At 35.2% G+C, this 22,587-nt stretch overlaps 1 protein-coding gene across 1 annotated transcript in view; it reads right to left on the reverse strand.

The window, feature by feature from the left end:
• Positions 1-22,587, reverse strand: part of DNAH12 (dynein axonemal heavy chain 12) — a 275,242-nt gene that overhangs the window by 61,022 nt on the left and 191,633 nt on the right. Inside the window, 17 exon segments of the mRNA XM_028518986.2 lie at positions 173-345; positions 3,186-3,375; positions 4,884-5,076; positions 5,774-5,988; positions 8,940-9,085; positions 9,611-9,758; positions 10,763-10,889; positions 10,892-11,003; positions 13,118-13,258; positions 13,897-13,986; positions 16,792-16,923; positions 19,164-19,259; positions 19,261-19,310; positions 19,313-19,340; positions 19,696-19,775; positions 20,495-20,609; positions 20,611-20,650. Of these exon segments, the coding sequence (XP_028374787.1) occupies positions 173-345; positions 3,186-3,375; positions 4,884-5,076; positions 5,774-5,988; positions 8,940-9,085; positions 9,611-9,758; positions 10,763-10,889; positions 10,892-11,003; positions 13,118-13,258; positions 13,897-13,986; positions 16,792-16,923; positions 19,164-19,259; positions 19,261-19,310; positions 19,313-19,340; positions 19,696-19,775; positions 20,495-20,609; positions 20,611-20,650 (2,076 nt within the window).

Consider the following 22,587-nt stretch of genomic DNA (forward strand, 5'->3'; position numbering starts at 1 on the left):
CTTTCTTTCTTTCTTTCTTTCTTTCTTTCTTTCTTTCAGCGTTTCCATATTTTGTGTTTTATAATGAATATTATATATTCCACAAGTAATAAGAAAAAGATATATATTTATTTAATGGGAAAATGATGAAAATCCAACCTAGAGAGTATGATCGAAGCTATAGAAAGTTTACCTGTCATGAATAGAGTTGATATAAAGGTTCACAAACCAGATGAGAGAGTACTGGTACATGGGATCAATGTTAGCCAGGTCTGCAATGCTAAAGAATAATACTGATGAATGTCTAGCAATGGGTCTATAGCCTTCTCGAGACTCTGCTATTTTGAGCTCTGTTTTTTCTGCAATCTAGAAGAAAAAACTCAAGATTAAGAAATAGAAAATGTGTTTCAATTATATATTTCTCATATAATGAACTTTATATTATAAAAAATACTCACCTAACTCAATGACAAAATTAAAGAAGCATCGTTTACAAGAAAAGTTTTTATTATGCTAAAAACTAAGAAGAAAGGAAGGAAGGCAGGCAGGCAGAGAGGGATGGACTATGGAGGGAGGGAAGAGGAAGACCAGAGGTTTATAGATACAGGTTGTCATTACTCATCAACCATCTCTGTCTTATTTGAGAAATACTAGAGCTATCAATCTTTGCTTATTTTTTGCCTGAATCTTACATGTATCTACTATAGTCACTATCCTCTTTTATTTTAATAGGTTCAAGAAGGAGAGGGAGAAAAAGAGGGAGGCAGAGAGAGAGAGACAGAAATTATGCACATGTGTATGTTTAGGGTGTTAACACATGTACCAGAACCCAGCACAAAGTTTGGCAGCAAATGTGTCAGAAATGTTGGTTGGCTGCTGGTTTTATACATTAAAAATACCTTATTTTCTGGAGGTGGAAGAGGATTGGGGGGATAAATGATGACGGAAGAAAAAGAAAGAAAAGAAAAAAGATAACCTGTGCTAAAACAAAAGAATGTAAATAAATAAATAAATCTTTTTTCAACTAGCTTCTGATATATTTAAGTTTTCTAGCCTAATAAGGGTGTAGATATTTAACTCCAAAAGAAAAAAAAAATTCTCCAAGGTTACAACTCTTCAACTGACAACACAATCTGATTAAGTTAATAGTCTACAGGAAAAATGTGTACAGCACTTTTCCAACCCACTTTCCCTTCTTTGGAAATGCTAGCCACAGATTCTGCTGAATAAGTGTGCCTATGTAGTCATGTTTATATTGAATGATCCCATATATAGCTGACTCAATTAGGCAGTAGGGATAGAACCAGACCCAAGAAAAGCTAATCAATTTTCTCCCCAAAATTTCCACCCTCTAAGAGCTTCAAAAAATGAAGTTAGGTGGTACTGGACAGCAGTGGCAAAAGGTAATGGAAACAGAGTTGGTTTCTAGGGGCCAGAAAAATGTAGGAGGAAACAGACACAAAAGATTTATAGAAGAAATTAGTCTTCAAGTGGAACAGAGAGCAGGAAGGCCAACCACAACCTTAGAGAAAGGGGAAGAGGAACAGATCACAGAAGCTTAATGTCTTTCATTTATTACCTTAGGCTTACACATATAATGGGTAAAATAACAATATTCCCTTGTATGTTTTTTATTTGAGCTAATTTGAGTGGGTTCTTGTTTCTTGCAAACAATTTTTTCCTAAAACTATACAGTAGTAAACACAACTCAAAGTAAGTTCTAAAACTTCAATCTTGTACTATAAAAATGTAAAATAAAGTTATCACTAGTGGAAACCCTAATGACATTTTACAGTAAGAAGCATATTTTAGTATTCTCATTTATACCTTCTGATTTTTTAAACCTTAATTGTTTCAGCTATCAGGGGACCCAGCCAGGAAGACATTATGATTTATTAAATTTCTTTCTTTTATAAGATAAAACACTGGAACCAATAAATACTTATATTTCCTTTCCTCTTTTGAGACTTAATAGAAACTAAACTGATAAATTCTTCCTATCCCTTCTTGCCTTTGACAAAACAGTGTCACAAGGAGACAATGAGAAATTGGTTCTGCTCTGATGGACAAGGAGGGAAGGGAGACATTATCTCAGCCATGATCCCAGATAGGGGGCTGCCATAGGATATTACCCTAAGACACTATTCCTTTGGCTCTTCTGAAATAAAAACAAACAACAAAACCCCCAAAACATCAATATAGAAAAATAGTACACCTGAACAGAAAGTCATTACTATCACATTCAACAAAATTAAACCCATCCCCAAGGGAATGTATACCTAAGCCATTTAAAAAGTCCTTTACCTCCAGAGCTGGGGTACATGTGGTAGGGAGTGGCAGAAGGATGCTGAGCAATTAGTGTAATTTCTATTTAAATTTAATTTTTTAAAAATTATCCTAATATTAAGATGTGCTTAATTCATTCGATGGGCCAAAGAGGATGAAAACTCTGAAAATCAATAAAGTTAACCTAGAGCAGTCATTCTGTGACATCATTTAACTGTGTGAGCTTGGGCCTCAACTACTCTTCTGGGCCCTAGATTTCTTAACTATGAAATGCAAAAGATAACTGATAGCTAAGGGCTCTTCCACTAACAACCCTGTAGGATTTTGTTTAAAATATATATAATATGAAAATACCATTTGGCTGAGATAGATGAATTTGAAATAAATACATTATTGGCTGTGGACCATTTGTCTTCCTTCCTTCACCTGCCACCCCCCACTCTCATAACTCTCTCTCTGACAAACAAATGACTAGGCAATGTCATAAAAACATCCCTATTAGTTCCTAGAGCAACTTAATATCCAATTAACTAGCAATTACCTCCACACATCTTAAGCTTCAACCAGGAAACATAGGCAAGCCTAATTCTCAAATTCAGTTTTTTAGGTGAGAGTCAATTAAATTTGGATGAACCTAACTAGTTTGCCTCACCTATGCAATAATAAAAAAATTTTTTAAACTTTCATTCTAAATTTATTCTCTGTATAAGATACCATGCAGACTAGACCAGGTTTTGAATAACTCAGCAGTAAGAGATATTTATTCCCTTGTGAGTCTAAAATTAGCTCTATGTTTTGGGTACTGGATGAATTCTTTTTCTTTTCTGGTAAGCTTGGTATACATACACAGCACTTTTTTAAGGCACTGGGAGCACATTGGAATCTGAAGAATCAAAAGATATCTAGGATTCTTGCTTTACCTGCTGTTTCTTTGTGATCTCATTGGACATCATTTTAGCAGAGTCTAAGACTTTAATTGCACTTTCATCTTCTAAAATATTCCCTTCTGAAGATGATACGTTTCCAAAATATTTTCTCTATATCTTTAGCTGTTTCTGATTAGCTGCAGACTGAAGAATAAGAACATTTCTTTCTTCTTCTAATTCTGGCCTAAAAGATAAAAACATTTAGTCTAAATTATAGTATTTTTATCTAAATTTATATTTAAATATTAGATATCACAATTATCACAGACATTTAATAATTTTGTATGCATGTAACAAAAACTAAAATGATTAATCCTTTATCCTAACCTAAGGAAAAAATTACTTCTATTCAAATAATAATTTGAGAAATTCAAGCAAAAAAGCATTAATTGCATATATGTAAAATGTGGCAATACCATGTACTGTGGTAAGTCTAAGAATACATTAAGCTTATTTATACAGCTTGTCCAGTTATGTAAGAATAAGGACTGGAGGAAACTCAGAGTATGAAACTTCCTATTTTTTCTTAGCTTTGTCATATTCAATCTCATTTTCACTGTTTCTTCTACACTAGCAGACACAGAAAGGATGACTTGTCATAAAAGTGACTCTTCAAGTAAAAGACAAAATTGGCACTTACAACATCATAACGAAGGTGGTTTGCAACTTTAAAATAACTTAATTCACCATGTTACAGAATGTTATGACATGGTTCTCTCTTGGATACTATACGTGTGAGACTGAAACACTGGAAATAACAAAAGTACCTCATGGTTACATATTTTCACTTACAATTTGATGTCATGTAGTAGACTACTTGATAATGTTATATTAGGTTTCAAGTGGAATCAACGATTCCTTCAGGAAGCAATTCTTTTTTTTAAAAGGTTTTTTTGGTTTTTTTTTAAGATTTATTTATTTAGAGAGGGAAGGGAGGGAGGAAGAGAGAGAGAAACATCAATGTGCAGTTGCTGGGGGTCATGGCCTGCAACCCAGGCATGTACCCTGACTGGGAATCAAACCTGCAACACTTTGGTTTACAGCCCGTGCTCAATCCACTGAGCTACGCCAGCCAGAGGAAGCAATCCTTTATCAGTAGCCCTTGCAGATATATTTTTTTCTCATTAAAAAAATAAAACATGCTAGTAATAAAAATACATAAATTATGCAGAAAATATTAATTACCTATAATTTTAACATCTGAGGGGATGATCACTGTTAACATTCTGTTGCATTCCTTTCCCCAACTTTTTTTTGTATATACGCATTGATCATTTTTGTATTCATGCAAAATGTTACCCCCTCCTGTATATAGTTTAGTGTCCTGCTTTTTTGTTTCTTATCCTAAGTATTTTTCTTATTAACATCCTATATATGTCTTTGAACACAGTTCTGATTTTGTCTATAGCATAAATTCTTAGAGGTAAAATTTTTTTGGCTCAAGCAATCAGACATATGTCAGAAATTATGGCCTAAACACCTGAACCTACCATACATGTTAAAACACCAATATGATATAGTGGACATAACTTACTTGTTCTAGAATGACTATTTTAAAAGATTATATTATTTAGTTTCTAATAACAAAATATGAAATTTGACAAGGTTTCAAAATAATCACATAACAAAAGTATTAATGGCCTACAAGTATTCCTCTCTAGGCCATTTGGAAGCATCTGAGAAAACACATACCTCTCCTTTGCAACAACAATACCTAATAACTGATCTTCAAGTCCTTCTGGAGTTATCATGAAATTAAGCAAAGACAGTTTTGTAGCTAGCTCTGGCATATAGTGTGGATTTCTCAGTTTTGTGGTGATATAAAACTTGAAATCAAAGGAATACTCAATAATGACCTCACCAAGCCTGATGCAGTCAACACCACCTATATTTCAGAAAACAAATACATAGTAAGCCAAATTTGCATAGCTCCTCCCCCTATGTTAAGACATTTCCCAGATTACATGTAATTTAAAGTAGAATACAGATACGACAAAAGTCACAGACACAGAGGCAAGTAAGCAATTATACAGCAGGACTCATTCATTCTGGGGAAGTATAAGATATTTTTCTCTGGTTATGGAGCCTTCTAAATCAAAATTACTTTTGATCTTACTTCTTTCTATCAATTTTGAATCATGATTCCAAAGCTATTTGTATGTGACCAAAGCTCTGAAAAGTACTAGAGTTTGGAAGAGATCAAATTTTTATGACCAGAAAAATATGAGGTGGGCAATGTTTACCTAAAGTCAACTTTGGTCCACATTAACCATTACTATTCACAATAATGGACTTTGTGTGAACCATGGTCATATGATACAGCAATTTTAGGCTGGCTTCAACTTCTTTATGTTGTCTACTGAACAATAATCTGGATAACAGTGACTAAGGCAATAAAGGGATGGCAACGTTCATTCTTGATACTTGTTCTAAATCTCCTTTCACACATAACAATGACACAGAAGTTCTGAGTTATTAATCTTATTATTAAATTTATTTAGTGCTTTTTCTGCCTGAAAGATAAGCCTCAAAGATAATCTAATCATCTTTCAGTTCCATAACAAATATTAATTGATTTCTACCTTGTTTAAAAGTTTGTCTAAGTAGTAAAGGCTCCAAAGATGGATCCAGTTCTTCACCAACATTTTCTAACAGAAGCGGATTTCCAAACTGAATACAGTTCTCCAGCGTTCTCATATAATCTGAATCTGACAGTTTAATAACACTAAGCTGGTTTTCCTTTTCAGAGTTTTTGATCCATTTATTGGCTTGACCCTGGGGGTCAATCATTAAAGGCCTAGAATATAATAAGAGAAATTCTGAGGGGAAAAAATAGATATTCATATTTCTTCAGAATTACATAATTTAAATAATAAATATCATTATCAATTTGTAAAAATACAATGTGTTTCACATATATTATCAGAGTTAATCTTTACAAAAGTGCTGTGAGAAAACAATGAAAAGGTTTTTTCTCATTTATTTTTGAAATGAAAAAATGTAGTTTCAGGGAGTACGTGCCCAAGGTTCCCATGGTTACAAAATTAATTCAATGTCAGAAGTAGGATGTTGTGATCCTGTAAACTGTGTTCTTTCCAATACAACACACTGTCTTCAAGGTAACTTTTAAAAATCCTCACCTGAGGACATGCTTATTGATTTTTATAGACAGGGGAAGGGAAGGAGAGAGGGAGAGAAATGTCAGTGCAAGAAAGAAGCATCAGTTGGTTGCCTCTCACAGATAACCCAACTGGGGACCAAACCCACAACCTTTCATTTACTGGATAATGTTCCAGCCGAGTTACACTAGCCAGGGCTCAAGATATTTTTACTATATGACATCTGTTAACATAACAAAAAATAATTCTATTTATTGTTAAAAATGAAATTAAGAGATTTACTAGCCTCAAATTATCAGTAGAGTCATAAACTAAAGTCCTAAGTTTAGCATGGTATATATTTAAGATCTATTTAGGATTTTTTTTCTATGTAAGTATTGTAAAAACTTCATGTTTGAGAACATATGATTCATGGTTTCAGATATTCAAAATATATTGTGCTTTCTTCTTCCTCAGTGATAATGATGCCCTATGTTTCTTTTGTATTCAGTACAGTGCATTAAATAATCTTTAAAAAGTATTAGTGATTGCTTCCGGCCCAAGATGGAGGCATAAGTGGATACACCGTACCTCCACACACAACCAAGATAAAGACAACAACAATTTAGAAACAGAATACCATCCAGAAATAACAGAAAATTGATCTGATTGGAAGTAGACAACCAAGAAGTTGAATTAGATTTGTGCATCCAGACCGGTTGACGAGCAGCCAGGTGTGGGTCGGGTTGCAGCTCAGAGAGCAGAGAACATTGGGACCGGCACATAAGATATCTGGGGGCGCATAAGCGTCTGGGGCACACAGGACCACAGTGGGTGGACCCTGAGTGCCCTGAGTGTGCAGGCAGCAGCTGGCAGACCCTGGCCCAGAGGTGGCAACCAGCAACTGGCAGACCCAGTTGAGGCGGCGATAGTAAAGCGAGCAGGGCACACAACCCAGGATCACAGCACTGGGAAATAGAGTCTCAGGACACTGTCTGAGGACATTGTGGAAATTGAGGCACTCGGAGAGACACCCATCCTCACGGGGGAGGTCTTTGGAGGGTCCCACGGCGTGCACAAGCCCACCCACATGGGAATTGGCACCAGAGGGGCCCAGTTTGCTTGGGGGAAGCAGCAGATGGGACTGAGGTCCCACGAGAATGGAGCACCCCCATTGTTCCCTCTGACCCCACCCCCACATACAATGTCACAACCAGCGACTGGGGTGCCCTGCCCTGGTAAACACCCTAAGGCTCCACCCTTATTGTAACAGGTGCAACCAGACCAAAAAAAAAGAGACAGAGAGACAGAGAGAGCTCATCAGAAGACCAAATCAAAGCCCCAGAACCCATCCTTTTGAGCAACCAAGAGATAGCTAACCTATCAGATGCACAGTTCAAAACACTGGTGATCAGGATGCTCATAGAATTGGTTGATTTTGGTCACAAATGAGATGAACATATGCAGGCTACAATTAGAGAAATGAAGAAAAATGCACAGGAAACCAATAGTGACGGGAAGGAAACTGGGACTCAAAACAATAGAGTGGACCAGAAGGAAGAAAGAAACAACCAAACAGGAAAGAATGGAAAAATAAGAATTCAAAAAATGAAGAGAATTTAGGAACCCCCAGGACATCTTTAAATGTTCCAACATCTGAATTACACGGGTACCAGAAGGAGAAGAGGAAGAGTCAGAAATTGAAAACTTATTTGAACAAATAATAAGGGAGACTTCCCCAATCTGGCAAAGGAATAGACCTCCAGGAAGTCCAAGAAGCTCAGAGTCCCAAAGAAGTGGGACCCAAGAAGGAACACACCAAGGCACATCATGATTACATTGCCCAAGATTAAAATGAAGGAGAGACTCCTAGAAGCAGCAAGAGATAAGGGGACAGTAACCTACAAAGGAATTCCCATCAGACTGTCAGGTGATTTCTCAAAAGAGACCTTGCAGGCAAGAAAGGGGTAGAAAGAAATATTCCAGGTCATGAAAGGCAAGGACCTCCATCCAAGATTGCTCTATCCAGCAAAGCTTTCATTTAGAATGGAAGGGCAGATAAACTGCTTCTCAGATAAGGTCAAGTTCAAGGAGTTCATCATCGCCAAGCCCTAATTATATGAAATGTTTGAGGGACTTATCTAAGAAAAAGAAGATAAAAAACATGTATAGTAAAATGACAGCAACTCACAATTATTAACAACCACACATAAAAACAAAAACTAAGCATACAACTAGCAACAGGAACAGGACCACATAAATGGAGATCACATGGAGGGAAAGCAACAGGGGAGTGGAAGGAGGAGAGAGGGAGAAAAGTTACAGAGAATAAGTAACATAGATGGTACGTAGGAAATAGACAGGGGGAGGGTAAGAATAGCATGGGAATGTAGAAGCTTGAAGAACTTATAAGTATGAGACATGGACATGAACTAAAGGTGGGGGAATGTAAGTGGGAGGGGGCAGGCTGGAGGGGAGTGAAGTGGGGAAAATCAGACATTGTAATAACATAATCAATAAAATATATTAAAAAGAAGCCAGGATCTAGGTAGCTATTGGGTGCTTACTCTAAAATCCTTTAAACTTTTCTCTATGTTTAAAAACTTTCAAATACAATAATTGAAAAATAAATATACTTTATGTCACTTACCAACGCCTGGAGTTATTAACAATCACTCCATTATCTATGGAGAAAGTATCTCTTGGTAATCCAGCAATATTCCAAGCTCTAATTTTTACTGGGTCACCTAGGGTCTTACTCAATGAGAACTCCTCTGAACATGGGATTTTTCTCTCCTGTAAGAAATAAACAAATATCTAATATTTTCTTTTACCTTATTGATTGAAATATATTTAAAATTAAAATATTGATTTGTTATTAGATATTATTTAATAACTCTAAGGAACAGGAAAAAAAACAGTTAAAAGTTGAACTATTACATGAATAAAAGCATAGCATTGGAAATATTGTTAATAATATTGTAAAAACTACGTATAATGTCAAGTGGGTACTAGACTTACTGGGGTGATCACCTTGTAAGTTACATAACTGTCTAACTGCAATGCTATACACCTGAAACTAACATAATATTGAATGTCAACTATATTTGAAAAATTTAAAAATTTGAGAAAGTAAAAATAAAATAGAAAAAGAAAGTTGTACTATGAAATACTTTACTGATCAAACAAGAAGGAAACAAATTTCACATTTTCAGTTATTTCTTCCCTTCTCTGTACTTATTATTATCATCCCCCCTCCCAATACCCCAACTTGTACTTTGAATGTTCTAGAAAGAAACTTATAAAATATAAAACCATTACCTTGCACAACATGCTCCAATATTCTATACATGTTTGTCGAAAGCCAGAAGTGAAAGCACCAAGGTAGGCTATTACTCCTGCTGATACCAAGACATCACCAGTCAAATTTTCATATACTATTTGAAGGTCATTTGCTGCTTGAGACCACCTGTGAGATTAACCAAAGTCAAAATAGCCTTGCCATAGAGAATGATGCAAGTAATTGAAAGGGCAAGGGGTTTCTAGTCCAAATTCTGTAACAAAAAGCCACAAAATATTGAGCACTTGCTTGTCTATAAAATTAGGAGGTTGGGTCTCTTCTATCTCTAATGTGCTTTAACACATATGTATGCTACATAAATGACAATCAACCTTTCATTATTAGAATATTAGGGTTTGTTTGGTTTTTTTGCAGGATTTGGACTAGATATGCACCCCCACTGCCCACCCACATTTTGTCTAATCATTTTCATCAGGATGATTTGGTCTAGTGGCCCTGCTGTTTGGTTCAGTATTTATTTTTAGTCTGTAAAAACATAGAAATGTTTGCAATTTATTACCCCAAATTACATTTAAGTTGTACAGAAGCTATACACTATTGCTAGAGTTGATATTTTCCATTTAATGAAAACTGTACAATAAAAATTACATTCCAAAACTATCTAATCTGCACTACAAAGTCAAAAGCACATTACTTTATTGCGTTATTCCTTCAACAATGCCATTAATCAATGAGATAGCTGGTTGGTCAGTACAAATAAATAATTAGAGTAAAGCTAACTGGCTTTGTTAGATCAAACCAGTTGCATCTTCCTTGAAATAAACTTCAACAAAATGAGACATACTTTACTGTCCTCCAATATTTTACTATGAAAAATTTTGAACATATGTGTAAAACTGGAAAGAATTGTACAATGCTTGCCCACATACCATTTAGATTAAGAATGATCATTTCCCCTACTTGGTTCTCTCTTTAGAAAAAAAAAAAAACACTATGAAAGTAAGTTGCCAAAAACATCCTTTGACAATGATATTCGGTTTGAAGAAGACTGGCCAGGTGCCCACATTTTCAACCAGCTATTTTAAAATCAGTAATCATAATAAATATCCAAAGAAAGCCACGTATTCAAGCCTGACATTCTTAAATGTTGTTAAAATGAGCAGAAATCTGACCTTGATTTTTCTCCACCCAGTCCTCCAATTAGTTGTGAGGCTCTTTCAAGTTTCTTAGCACAGAGTTCCACCTGATCTTCTAAACGAGCCTTTTCCTCAGTTTTCTCAGTAAATGTTTTTTCTAACTTTCCAAATGATGTTCAACTTCTGCCAGTTCTGCTCTCTTCTCATTCAAGAGCTCCATTGTCTCAGCTAAGGACTTCTGAGCTTCTGATAAGCGGGCTTTCTTAGGAGCTACTACCTATTTGGAAACAATATATGCAGCTGTGATGTGTATTCTATAAAACTGACATCTAATGTAATCCTTTATAGATATTATGGATTAAAGTGTTTATTATTATACACACACTAGTTATGTATAATAACAAGTTATACAAAATGAACATTTTCCTTAAATCTTACATTATTTATACACATATAAATTAAAAAATATTTATATAGTATGCAAAATATAGAAATCATTCTAAACCAGCACACAGTCATATATAAAACAGATAAATTTTCTGGACTAACAATGTCACATTATGTAGCAAAAATGGTACCATATATACCAACATGTCTCTAAATATAAGTTGCCATTGAACTGTTGCCAAAAACAGAAAATATGTGGCAGACTTATAAGGGTTTAAAATACATGAATGCGCTTTTTTGTTGTTGTTTGTTGTTTTTTTTTTGTTTTGGTTTTTTCTTTGCATTTCCAAGTCTTTGATCTTCTTCCCAATCATGCAAGGCATACATTTGCCTTGTCTGGGGGAAGGCAGGGGTAGGGGTGCTGGGGGGAGATTAAGACTATGATAGAAATACAAAGAAAAAGAAAAGCCTTGATATTCAGTTTCACTACTAAAATTATCCTCAGCAAACCTTGAAAAGACACATTTTGTTTAGAGAAAAAGGATTTCCTAAAATTCTAATTTTATTATACTCATTAGTATATCAATAAAGGGGTTTGCCAAGCCAAATAGAAACAGACTGGTAGATACAGAGAACAAACAGACCAACAGCTGTCAGAGAGGAGAGGTGGTCAGGAGGCTGGGTGAAAAAGGTGAAGGGATTAAGCAGTACAAACTGGTAGTTGCAAAATATCCACAGACATGTGGATTGCAGCATTGAGAATATAGTCAATAATGTTGAGATAATGGGGTATGGGGTCAGGTGGGTGCTTGGGACAGCACCTCGGTGACCACTTGTAGAGTGCATGGTTTTCCCCTCCACTTTGCTATAGATCTCAAACTGGTGTAGGATGCTATTGAATGTAAACTGTTAAAAAAAAAAAGAATGGGGGTTTCAACTTTACCACTGAGTGTGCTATAAGCCATCAATAAAAAGAATTTAGCAGATGACCAAAAAGAGTAGGTGCATTTGAAAGAAGGGGGACCTACATCTTCTGCCAGGAATGAAGCTGAAGGCAAAGACGGAGGAGAGGGGCAAGGTATCAGACACCGAATGGCCCACTTTCTCTCCTGTGAGATGGAATCCTGAAGCGGAATATGTTAAAGAAATAGATAGAAAGCAGGAAGCTCCACTTTCTACTTCTGATGTCAGGAGACATCCAAGATAAAATTAATTTTATTTCTTTAACAGGTGTATACAGGTCTACTTCCCTGAAACTAACAAAGTTCCTAGCTCTCTATAGGCACATGTATGTTACTAGGACTATTTTCCTAACCATTAAAGCCTGATCATTCATTCTATACCAAGAAGTTTTCTGAACACTTACAATGTATTTTTACTGCCTTTTTATTTATATATCCTGCTATCCTAGATAGAATTTTGCAAGCTACAAAGGACAATGCCAGTGTTTTCCTGATCCTTTGCTAGCCAAATTTACAAAATACTCTTAAACCATTCTCTGTTCTCCCAGGAATTTGACTTCAGGGGATATTTGATAACAGGTTCCCTATCAACCTAGCCATTGCTTTAGGGGATCTTCCCATGCTCTGCCTCTTAATCCTACTTGGATCTTCTTAATTCTAATTCTTTGAATCAATTGTTTAATCCACCACTTTGCCTTGAGGTTCTAGATTTTTCTTTGTTTCTGCCCACCTTTCATCAAACTCTAATTCTCTTTTGCCCTGTGTCCCTATGGGTATAGGTCAGGATATAGGGCATTTGAGCCAACTGCAATGACTATCACTGCCCCTCCAGCACTACCACTCATATGAGCCCCAACCAGTTTATGTCATATGCAAGTATTTTCTTTGACTACTAGGTACTCCACGTCTGATGTTTATGCTGTAGCAGGACAAATTCTTTCTTGTAGCACTTTTAGGAAAGTTTTAACTAGCAAATATATGCAAAGATTTTAATTTCTGGGAATATTTTAATAGAAAATAGATGTGCTGATCCTCAAAATACCTTCGCAACTCTGTCATAAACTTCCATAGCCATGATCCATTTACACAGACCCTCAGCAGCAGAAGAAGCTTTAGCAACCTTAGGGGGGTCAAACTCAGGGTTTGTTAAATATTCACCACGAATCTTCTGCATAACAGTCACCTACACAACAAAGATTTAGATCTTAAAATTTTAACAAATTGCACAATCATAGATGAAAAATAATCATAAATAGTAAAAACATTGTATAAAAAGTTATGTTGTTTTAAAGACAAGTCAGTACTATGAGATAATTTAAAACAAGCATAAATAAAGCAGAAACACAAGTAATTTATGAGCAAAATATGCAAAATCATGATAGATATTGAGGGAAAAATGCTTCTTCTAAAAACATTAAAAGATATGCTGGTTGAGAAAACATGGAAACAAGAGAAAAGGATAATTAAACATTAATAAAAAAATAAAAGTTCAAATGGGAAAATGCATTATACTTTATCTCACATAAATTTGTGGTATCAGATTATTAATAAACTATCATAAGGTACTTAGAGAACTCTTTCATGTCAATAATACACTAAAACAGTAATTTATTAAATGACCATCAAAGGTCTGAAAGAGGCATGGGTCTATGCAGTATGAAAATTCATAAAATAGTCATTAACAGTAGAATGTTCTTTTATTTGTTATTTAATCCAAATAGAAAATCTTCTTATATTTTACATAGCATTACATAAATGTTAAAGTTTTTCACATCTTAACAAAGTTACATATACAAAAAAAAAAATCCAATGAAAACTCACTGGAATGTTGTCCTTATCATACTCTCTCAAATCTCTTAAGAAATTCATATCTCCCAGAAGTTTTTTGCTAGGTCCCCAGTAATCTAATATCTGTAAATAAAATTTTGCAAGCTTATTAAATGTACAATTAAAGATGCTCGCTATAAAATTTTTCTTCTTGAAGTTTAAGACATATTTTCTCCAGAGAAACTATATGCTTTCAAATTTCAAGTTTTATCTCTTAGAAGTAAAGAGACCCCTCTCCCAAAAAGCATGTTATACATATCAAATATTTAAAATATGAACATGAACTTATATATTAAACTTATTATAAAAATTAAACATTGAAAGATAAATGATGATTATTTTTCTTTAGAAAATAAGATAATCAACTAGTATAAACACCATCATAATTTCATATGTTTATTATTTCAACTTTTATTTTTATTTATTTTTAACTCTTTCAAACCAGAAAGGTAGCGCTATATATTGAAGGTTTCTGTTCCCGTTCCCCTAAATTCATATATTGAAATCTAATCCCCAATGTAATAGCATTTGGGTCTTTGGGAGGTGATTAGCTCATGAATGGGATTAGTGTCTTTATAGAGGAAAATCAAAGAGAGCTCCCTTTCTCTTCCACCATGTGAGGACACAGCAAAGAAGTCATCTATAAACCAGGAAACAGACTCCGAATCTACTGGAGCCTTGATCTTGGACTTCCCAGGCTCCATTATCTTGAGAAATAAAGTTCTATTGTTTATAAGCCACCCAGTCTATGTAATTTGTTACAGAAGTCCAAGTGGAATAAGGCAGATAACAAATATTTTTCTTATTAACAATTTACCTAGGTTTCCCAAGTAAAATAAAGAAGAAAAAAACAAAGATTATACACTGTTCTCCCAGTTATAAGATAAAGTGCATGGTACTTATTTGTGCTAGTGAAAGATATTAAACAACTAGCTGACATTTTTTCCTACTTCCAGAAGCCTGATAGAGGTGTATGGTATGTGAGTATGAGTGTGTATGTGCACACAAAAATAACTTGGTAAGGTAAAAGCCTATTTATTTTCTTTATTATCTTGAAGAAGGATAGGATGACACACACACACACAAAATCCCAATTTTCCAGTTCAGGGATTCAAACCCAGGTATTGTAAAAATCTGAAAGGAAAATGAGTCTAGCCCTGACTGGTATGACTCAGTTGGCTGGAGCATTGTCCTGTACACCGAAAGGTCACAGGCACATACATACTTAGATTGCAGGTTTGACCCCAGGTAGGGATAGGGACATGTGTGAGAGATCAATGTTTCTCTCTCTCTCTCTCCCTCCCTTCCTCTCACCTCTCTCTAAAATCAATAAGCATGTTCTCAGTTGAAGATAAGAAAATAAAAAGATTAAATTTCTGGAGAATTACCATCCTTACAATTTCAAGTCTCTTCTTTCAAATCATTGTATGTCTATTCAGCATTTCCTTTCACCTATTTTTAGTTGGGTTATCCACATTTTCATTACTGAGTTTTATTGTTATCGATACTTACATATTCTGGATACTATACTCATCAGATATATGGTGTGCAAATATTTTCTTTCATTTTGTGAGTTATTTTTAAATTTGCTTGATAGTGTCCTTTGAAGTACAAGTTTTTAATTCTGATGAAATTTTATTTACCTATTTTTTCAGTTGCTTGTGCTTTTGTTGTCCTAAGAAAGCCTTGCCTAATCCAAGGTCACAAAGATTTATACCTAAGATTTCTTTTCTTTTTGTCAATCAAATGCCCAAAATGGTATCTGGTGAAATTTTAAAGGATGGATCTAAAGTTTACCTAGCAGAGAAAATGCACATGAAGGAACAAGAAATGAATTAGGTACAAAGAAGGAGTTTTTGCCTACCAGATATTGGCACATTTTAGAATATCATAGCACCTTAAACATTTTTATGTTGGTATTCAAATAGACAACTTAATAAAAGAATACAGCAACAAAAAAGAAAAAGAATAAAAAGAAAATAAGTCTTTAACTTTAGGATGGGAGCTATGCCTTCCTTTTTAGGTGCTGTAGCCTTGAATAATAATTTTCTATAGCAGCTAACATTTATTGTGAACTTACTGTTCGTGAAGCTTTATACATAAGAGCTTTATATGCATTAACTAATCTAATCCTCACATTAACTTTATGAGGCAGGTACCATGGTAACCCTCTTTTTACAGAATTTCACAGAGATTAATCATTTTGCCCAAGGTCACATTGCCAATGAGGCTGGGATTTCTGACAAGACATTCTGGCTCCATAATACATGGTTTTAATTATTTCACTATACTGTTACAGCAGAATTTTGAATGGTCAGAAACAACTCCTAATGTGGTTATAAGTGTCCAGCACAAATTACATCCCCTTTTTATTACAAACTCTCTTATTACAAAAGCATGAGCATGTAATTCTATAACACAATAATATCACATCAAGCATATTATATGACAATTTAGGTGAAATGTTCAAATTAAAACTATAAAGTATTACACCCATATTATTACTCTACCAACCACACTCAAGCTGGCATTACTTCTGCTGGACCCTGTATATCAGATTCTTGAGACTCTTAGCTGAAAAAGCACAGAAATCTCAGTGTTCATTCAATCCTATCCCCATGATAGTGGAGAATCCTGCTAATTATTATTATTATTAACTTTACAGAAAAGGAGATGGAATCAATTGGATCCACATTTTTTTCTGATATTATACTGCTTTTGCTTTGCCCTAGAATAAACATAGTGTTTTCCATAATTTATTCTGAACCTACTTAATCTAGAAAACAATATAAATTCCCTGGACTGGGTACTATTGACATTTAATTTGATAATTGCTGTAAGTATTCTGCATATTCATGAATATGATTTAAACCTGTGTCTAGTTATTACCTTGCCTCCTGTTCCTGAAGGATCAGAAATTTTTTCTGGTTTGATATCTTTCATGACACAAACAGCAGCCATAACTAGTTTAACACCAGATGGAGGATTCTTCATTGATTTCACAATTGTAATGTCAGCTGGCTAAATCAAAAGAAAGCAAGATATCTTAAAAATAGTTTATTTCTAAATAATGAAATTTTTAAAGTAATATTGGAGAAGTAAGTATCAATTTTAACTTGAAATTGTAATTTTTTTTTTACTTTGCATGGCTATGAAAGAATGAACAGTATAGAATTTAGCACAGATTAACAGCAATGGTTCTCAAAATCTGGGAGATCATAGATCCTCATGAGAATATTATAAGAGCTATAAATCCTTCAGAAGATATATCTTTGCACATAAACGCAAAAGTTCCTTGTAATCACATACCAAGCTCATACATGGAACTCATGCTAAAAACCCTAATTTAGACAGGCTGAATTCTATATTTTCTTATATGTAATATTAACTTTACCCCACCACCAAAATGAAAGAAGAGGTAGGTTCCAATTTCAAACTTATTTTTTAAAGGTATATATTGTTCTGACAGACGCAATAGATTCAATTACTTACTATGCTCTAATATCCTCCTCACCTCCCTTGGAATTGCTAGAAAGCTAACAACTATATATTTTAGTTTCCCATGCAGCTAGAGTTGTGGAAGGTCATTAGGATCCACCATCACATCACTTGAATGATCCTAGACTCAAACTGAGTAAGTGGCACATCAAACTGGAGAGTGTGAGGCATCTGTTTTGCTGATATGTACTATAGTAGAGATGGTGTAGCTCTGTGGGGAGGCTCCGTGAGCTTCAGAGGGATCATTCCTTTTGGTAAATTATTTCTGCAATTTGGTTGTGTGAGTCATTCCTGGCAGGTCAGCCTACAATCCGTTTTCTTCAGCTCTTCCAACAATTCTGTAATCTATTTGTAAAATTCCCTACAACTAGAACAGGAACAGATTCACAAAAACTGAGATCACATGGAGGGTTATCAGTGGGGAGGGAGAAGGAGGGGAATGGGAGAAAAGGTACAGGGTATAAAAAGCATAAATGGTAGGTCCAAAATAGATGGGGAGGCTAAGAATAGTATGGGAGATAGAGAAGCCAAAGAACTTATATGCACAACTCACGGACATGAACTAAGTTGGGGGGATGCTGGTGGGGTGGGGGGTATAAGGCAGAGGGGAATAAAGGGGAGAAAAAAAAGGACAACTGTAATAGCATAATCCATAAAATATATTTTAAAAAGAGTCCTGTCTGCTTATACTAAACAGAGCCAATTCTCTTCTCTGTAACTGAAACCTAAGTCATATCACATATATTATTTGATACTAAGAATGGTGCAAGCAACAGACTTGCAAAGAAAGGAGAACATAATGTTGATTTGATTCACTAACTGGTGGGGTTTGAAGGCATCAAGAATCCTGTGTGTTTCAGACAATGGAATACTGAAAGTCTGTGGTACACAGTGATAAAACAGTTACTTAGAATAATGCTCAAGATCATATAGTATGGAATGTTTATTAAAACAAGGTCTTGCCAGAATGATTGGCTGCTGTGATAAATGTCCCAATAGGAGAGAATGAAGACCTGGGTAAAGTGTGGTGTTTTAAATGTGCCAAATGGCAGACAGGGAGAAAATAATAAGCTCAGGGTTTTAAATTCCTGACTCACAGCATAGTGAGAAAACTAAGAAGTTTCTATAAATGCCCTAAAATAATCTCATGTCTTATAACTACAGGGTTGATGTAACTGCAAGTCAGATACAATTTGATCCTGTGAGATGCTGATTTACCCATACATTAGGAAAGAAGGCAAAGAATGGGGTCTGAATATCCTGAACCACCATACTACACTGGGCCTCCCTAGTTAACAGAAACTGTCTTTCCTGCTCTGTTTGATGAGGTTGTTCCGGTCTTGCCTAAAGACCCTATATAAATTCATATACAACACAGTGTAATCCAGACAGGTGGCACCCACATCTGTATTGGAAATGATCTTTAAGTATTTCTGTACATGCATGTTTAGGGGGCTGCAGAACAGTGGCTACACACTCTGTTAACATATGCCTTCTGGTCCATGTACAGCAACTACTTTGTTCTCTTGGAGACTGTTTGTTCCATTTTCATTGGAATATCCTAAATGAAAATTATAAATAATATATGAAAAGCAAAAAATAAGATAATACATCCAAGAAGAAGTATTAGGAGTCAAGTTTCATTTGACTAGACAAAACAACATAGTATCACCCACTGAAATAGAATTATACCTATTAACCAAGTACCTGTATACAATTTTACTTTGTTGGTGAAATTCAATATAGCTAAATAAAATACGTGCCTTTAGTGTATCCAGTGCAGACAAAGCTGCTTCCAAGGCTGGAATTGCCTCAGCTAAGTCACTTTCACACTCATTTTTCAGTAGCTGGGCTTCTTCAGGCCTTTCCACTGGCTACCTCTTCATCTAATTTCACAAACTTTCTTTTGCTTCTACTTGTACAGACTCTATCTCAATAACCTAAAGAAAATAAAGAAAGAAAAAATAAAGACAGTTCCACAAACATCCTATTATTTTCTCCCTCTTAGAGATAAAAGAATGTTTAAAATTAGGGAATCCAACATATCATTTGAAGGGTGGATCAGCCCAAGATAAAAAGAGGAGAAATGCAAATACATGTAACCTAATTTGGTCATGGGTTTCCCTCCTCCCTTCAAAAAGAAAAGAAACCACACAGGACCCAAAGAGATAGCTAATCAATAGAGAAAAGTTCTAAAATCTAGTAGCAAGAAAGTAAGGCTTATTTTCAAAGCTAATTTTACATATTTCAATTGTCTTCTGACATCAACTGAAACAAACATTCAGGACACTTTACCTGCATCATATGTGCATTTTCAATTTTAGCTTCCTCCAATTTGGGCTGTAACTGAACAAGCTCCATTTCATTTCACCAACCTAAACATACAGTTTATCATTAAATTTTCATAGCAACAATAGCTACAGAAGCCAAGCACAGAAAAGTGAAACTTAAAAGTATCATAAGGTATTAGGATCAGAAATCTTAACTTTTTCTTCCAGTCATACAGGGTAAAATCATGAGAGTGTGCCTAGTTTCTTCACAAAATACTCTGTCTTCCTTTCTTACTTGAGTTTATGACAGGGCAGTAGGAGGATGCAGTTGCCATGGAAGAAATGCAGATAGAAAGTAGGTGGCAGCTTGGGGGTTTCCCTGCTATATTATGTGCATGGTATACAATGCATATGAACCACCCAAATCTCTGTTGCTTATATTGAACTAATGCTAATAAGCAATTAGTAGCACTTGACTCACTTTTTAAAACTCCAATCTTACATTTTACCAGCTATTAAAATGAAAGATTCAACCCAGACTTATTATATTCTCTCCAAATTCCAAAAAATTAAGAATAAAACAAGATGGGACTTGAGTCTGTGTGGTCTAGGAAACTTAGTTAACTTCTCTAAAACTCACTTTACTCATCTGTAAAAATAAAGAGCATAAATGTTTCTACCTCATGGAGTGTTATGAGGAATATTGAAGGAACGCATGTGATATATCTAACACAGTTCCCAGCACATAATATACTGTTGTTATTATTCTTACAATTCCTATTATATATCATAGGTTTGAGCAGCTCATCAAATTTACCTGAGACTCAGCAAAAAGCTAGTTGTCAAGCCATTCACGTATCGTTGTTTTGCTCCCATAACAGTTTGACGCTTCTTAGTCAAAAGCTGTCGAAATGAGGCAATCAGTTCAAGATAAGAAGTTAGCAGTAACATAGTTAGGTCGTCCTAACTCTTGCAAGAACCTGAGAGGCAGATAACATATCTTATAAGTAATGAGCTTCACAAAGTAGAGGTAAATTCAACATAACATTAACAACAAGCATTCAAGAATAAAGGTTAATTTATTTAGAGGCCGCTGAGTACTTGAACTCCATAGAGTTCTAGAATTCTACACATAACACCATATCCCATTTCTCATTGCAAAATATCAAATAACAATGATGTATTTAAAAGGACAAATCAATAAAAATGTGTATCAAAGGTGAACTACAGGAAGAAATATATAAGGCCTTTTTACATGTTTCATAGGCCAGGAAGATCTAACCCTGTAAGGGACCCAAGAATATTGTGTAAGCTAGGCAAGCGTAGGAGAAAAGGGGATTGTAGACAGGATAGTAAGAATAAGTCAACATTCTTTGCACAAGTGTGTCACATGTCAGCTGAATGGGGTATGGCCAGAAGTATGAAACTACTACACATACATATGGAAACAATGGAAGCAATATTTCATGGCAAGTATATAGACTAGATCCCACTTATTAGTGCAACTGTCCAGCCAACCATGCTAGCTGGCTATATTACTCTAGCTATGGATAGGCAAAATACTATATTAAATAGTGATATGAGCACTGGGTCTATGCACTTTTGAAATTAACGTCTCAGAGATAGCAGAGGTAAAATGGCTACTTTTGAAGTATCCACAGCCCCACCAACCAGCTCCCCTAATCTGAGAACTTCCACCCAGTGCTCCAGCAACAATGTTGTTCTATGAAACTTGCCACCCTAACCATAGCTGATCAGACTGGGGTTGGACAATAGACACAAAGTAGACTAATCACATTTGGAACAAATTTGGAACAGGGAGTGGAAACAGCCATCAGTCTCTGCCTAAGCTGGAATTGCAAGAAGTAAACTTGAGAATCAAAAGACAGCCAGTTTCCTCCATATGCACTTGTAAGTTAGAAATTCAATCTGCAAAGAGAAAGAAGAAAGTAGATAGATGCCCAGATAGAATTAGGAATGAGAAACCGAGAAAATGCATTTCTGATTTTAGAATGGCTTTCTAACTCCTGCTTCCAGTCACTTACATGATCCAGTGGTACAAGAGGGGGAACCCCCCCAAAAAAACAAATGGAATTATCTTCTTGAGGGCAGGCCCCCTGTGGTACAGGCTTTCCCCCTGGGTTAGTATGGGTTCTAGGAACCCATCTATATCAGTGTACCAGCAGGCATTGTTGTGAGAGGCTGCATGGCTTTAGTGAATTTTTTTTTGAAGACTTGTTCACCCATTTCACGATGGGTGGTGATTTATGAGCAGGCCTACCCTCACCATGCTAGTGTTCAAGTTTTTGACCAAAAAATAGCATGATCCCCATGCCCTGCCTTCCCTATATACCTGATTTCTCTCCACCTGACTTTCTCTTATTTTCCCAGATGAAAAAAGTCCTTAAAGGGAAACATTTTGCTGATGTGAAAGAGGTGAAATGAAAAAACAGCAGAACACTAAAAAGCATTAAAATTAAGGAGTTCAAAAACTGTTTTGAGCAGTGGAAAAAAGTCTTGATAGGTGTATTGCATCATGGAGAGTACTTTGAAGGTGACTGAAGTTTAAATATATAAGAATAAATACACACTTTTTTGTAAATAGATTGTTTTTTGGGTCCCCCCTCATATTATTTCCCTTAAGCTTTGTGAGACATCTCTGTATCTTTGTAATAAACTTGCTCTTTCTATTAATGGTGGATCAACTAGGTTTCTATTACTTGCAATCTAGGGGCCTTAACTAATTAAATGATCTGTGAGATCTAGAAAACATAGAAACCCTATTAAAATTTTGGGCTTATGCAGGAAGAGATGCTTCAAAATATAAGGCATTATTGTAATTAAAATATTTATTATACAGAAAGAAATGCTTCAAAATATAAGGCATTATTGTAATTAAAATATTTATTAATATTAA

Source organism: Phyllostomus discolor, chromosome 7, assembly GCF_004126475.2.
Source record: "Phyllostomus discolor isolate MPI-MPIP mPhyDis1 chromosome 7, mPhyDis1.pri.v3, whole genome shotgun sequence".
In the NCBI taxonomy this organism is placed as follows: Eukaryota; Metazoa; Chordata; class Mammalia; order Chiroptera; family Phyllostomidae; genus Phyllostomus; species Phyllostomus discolor.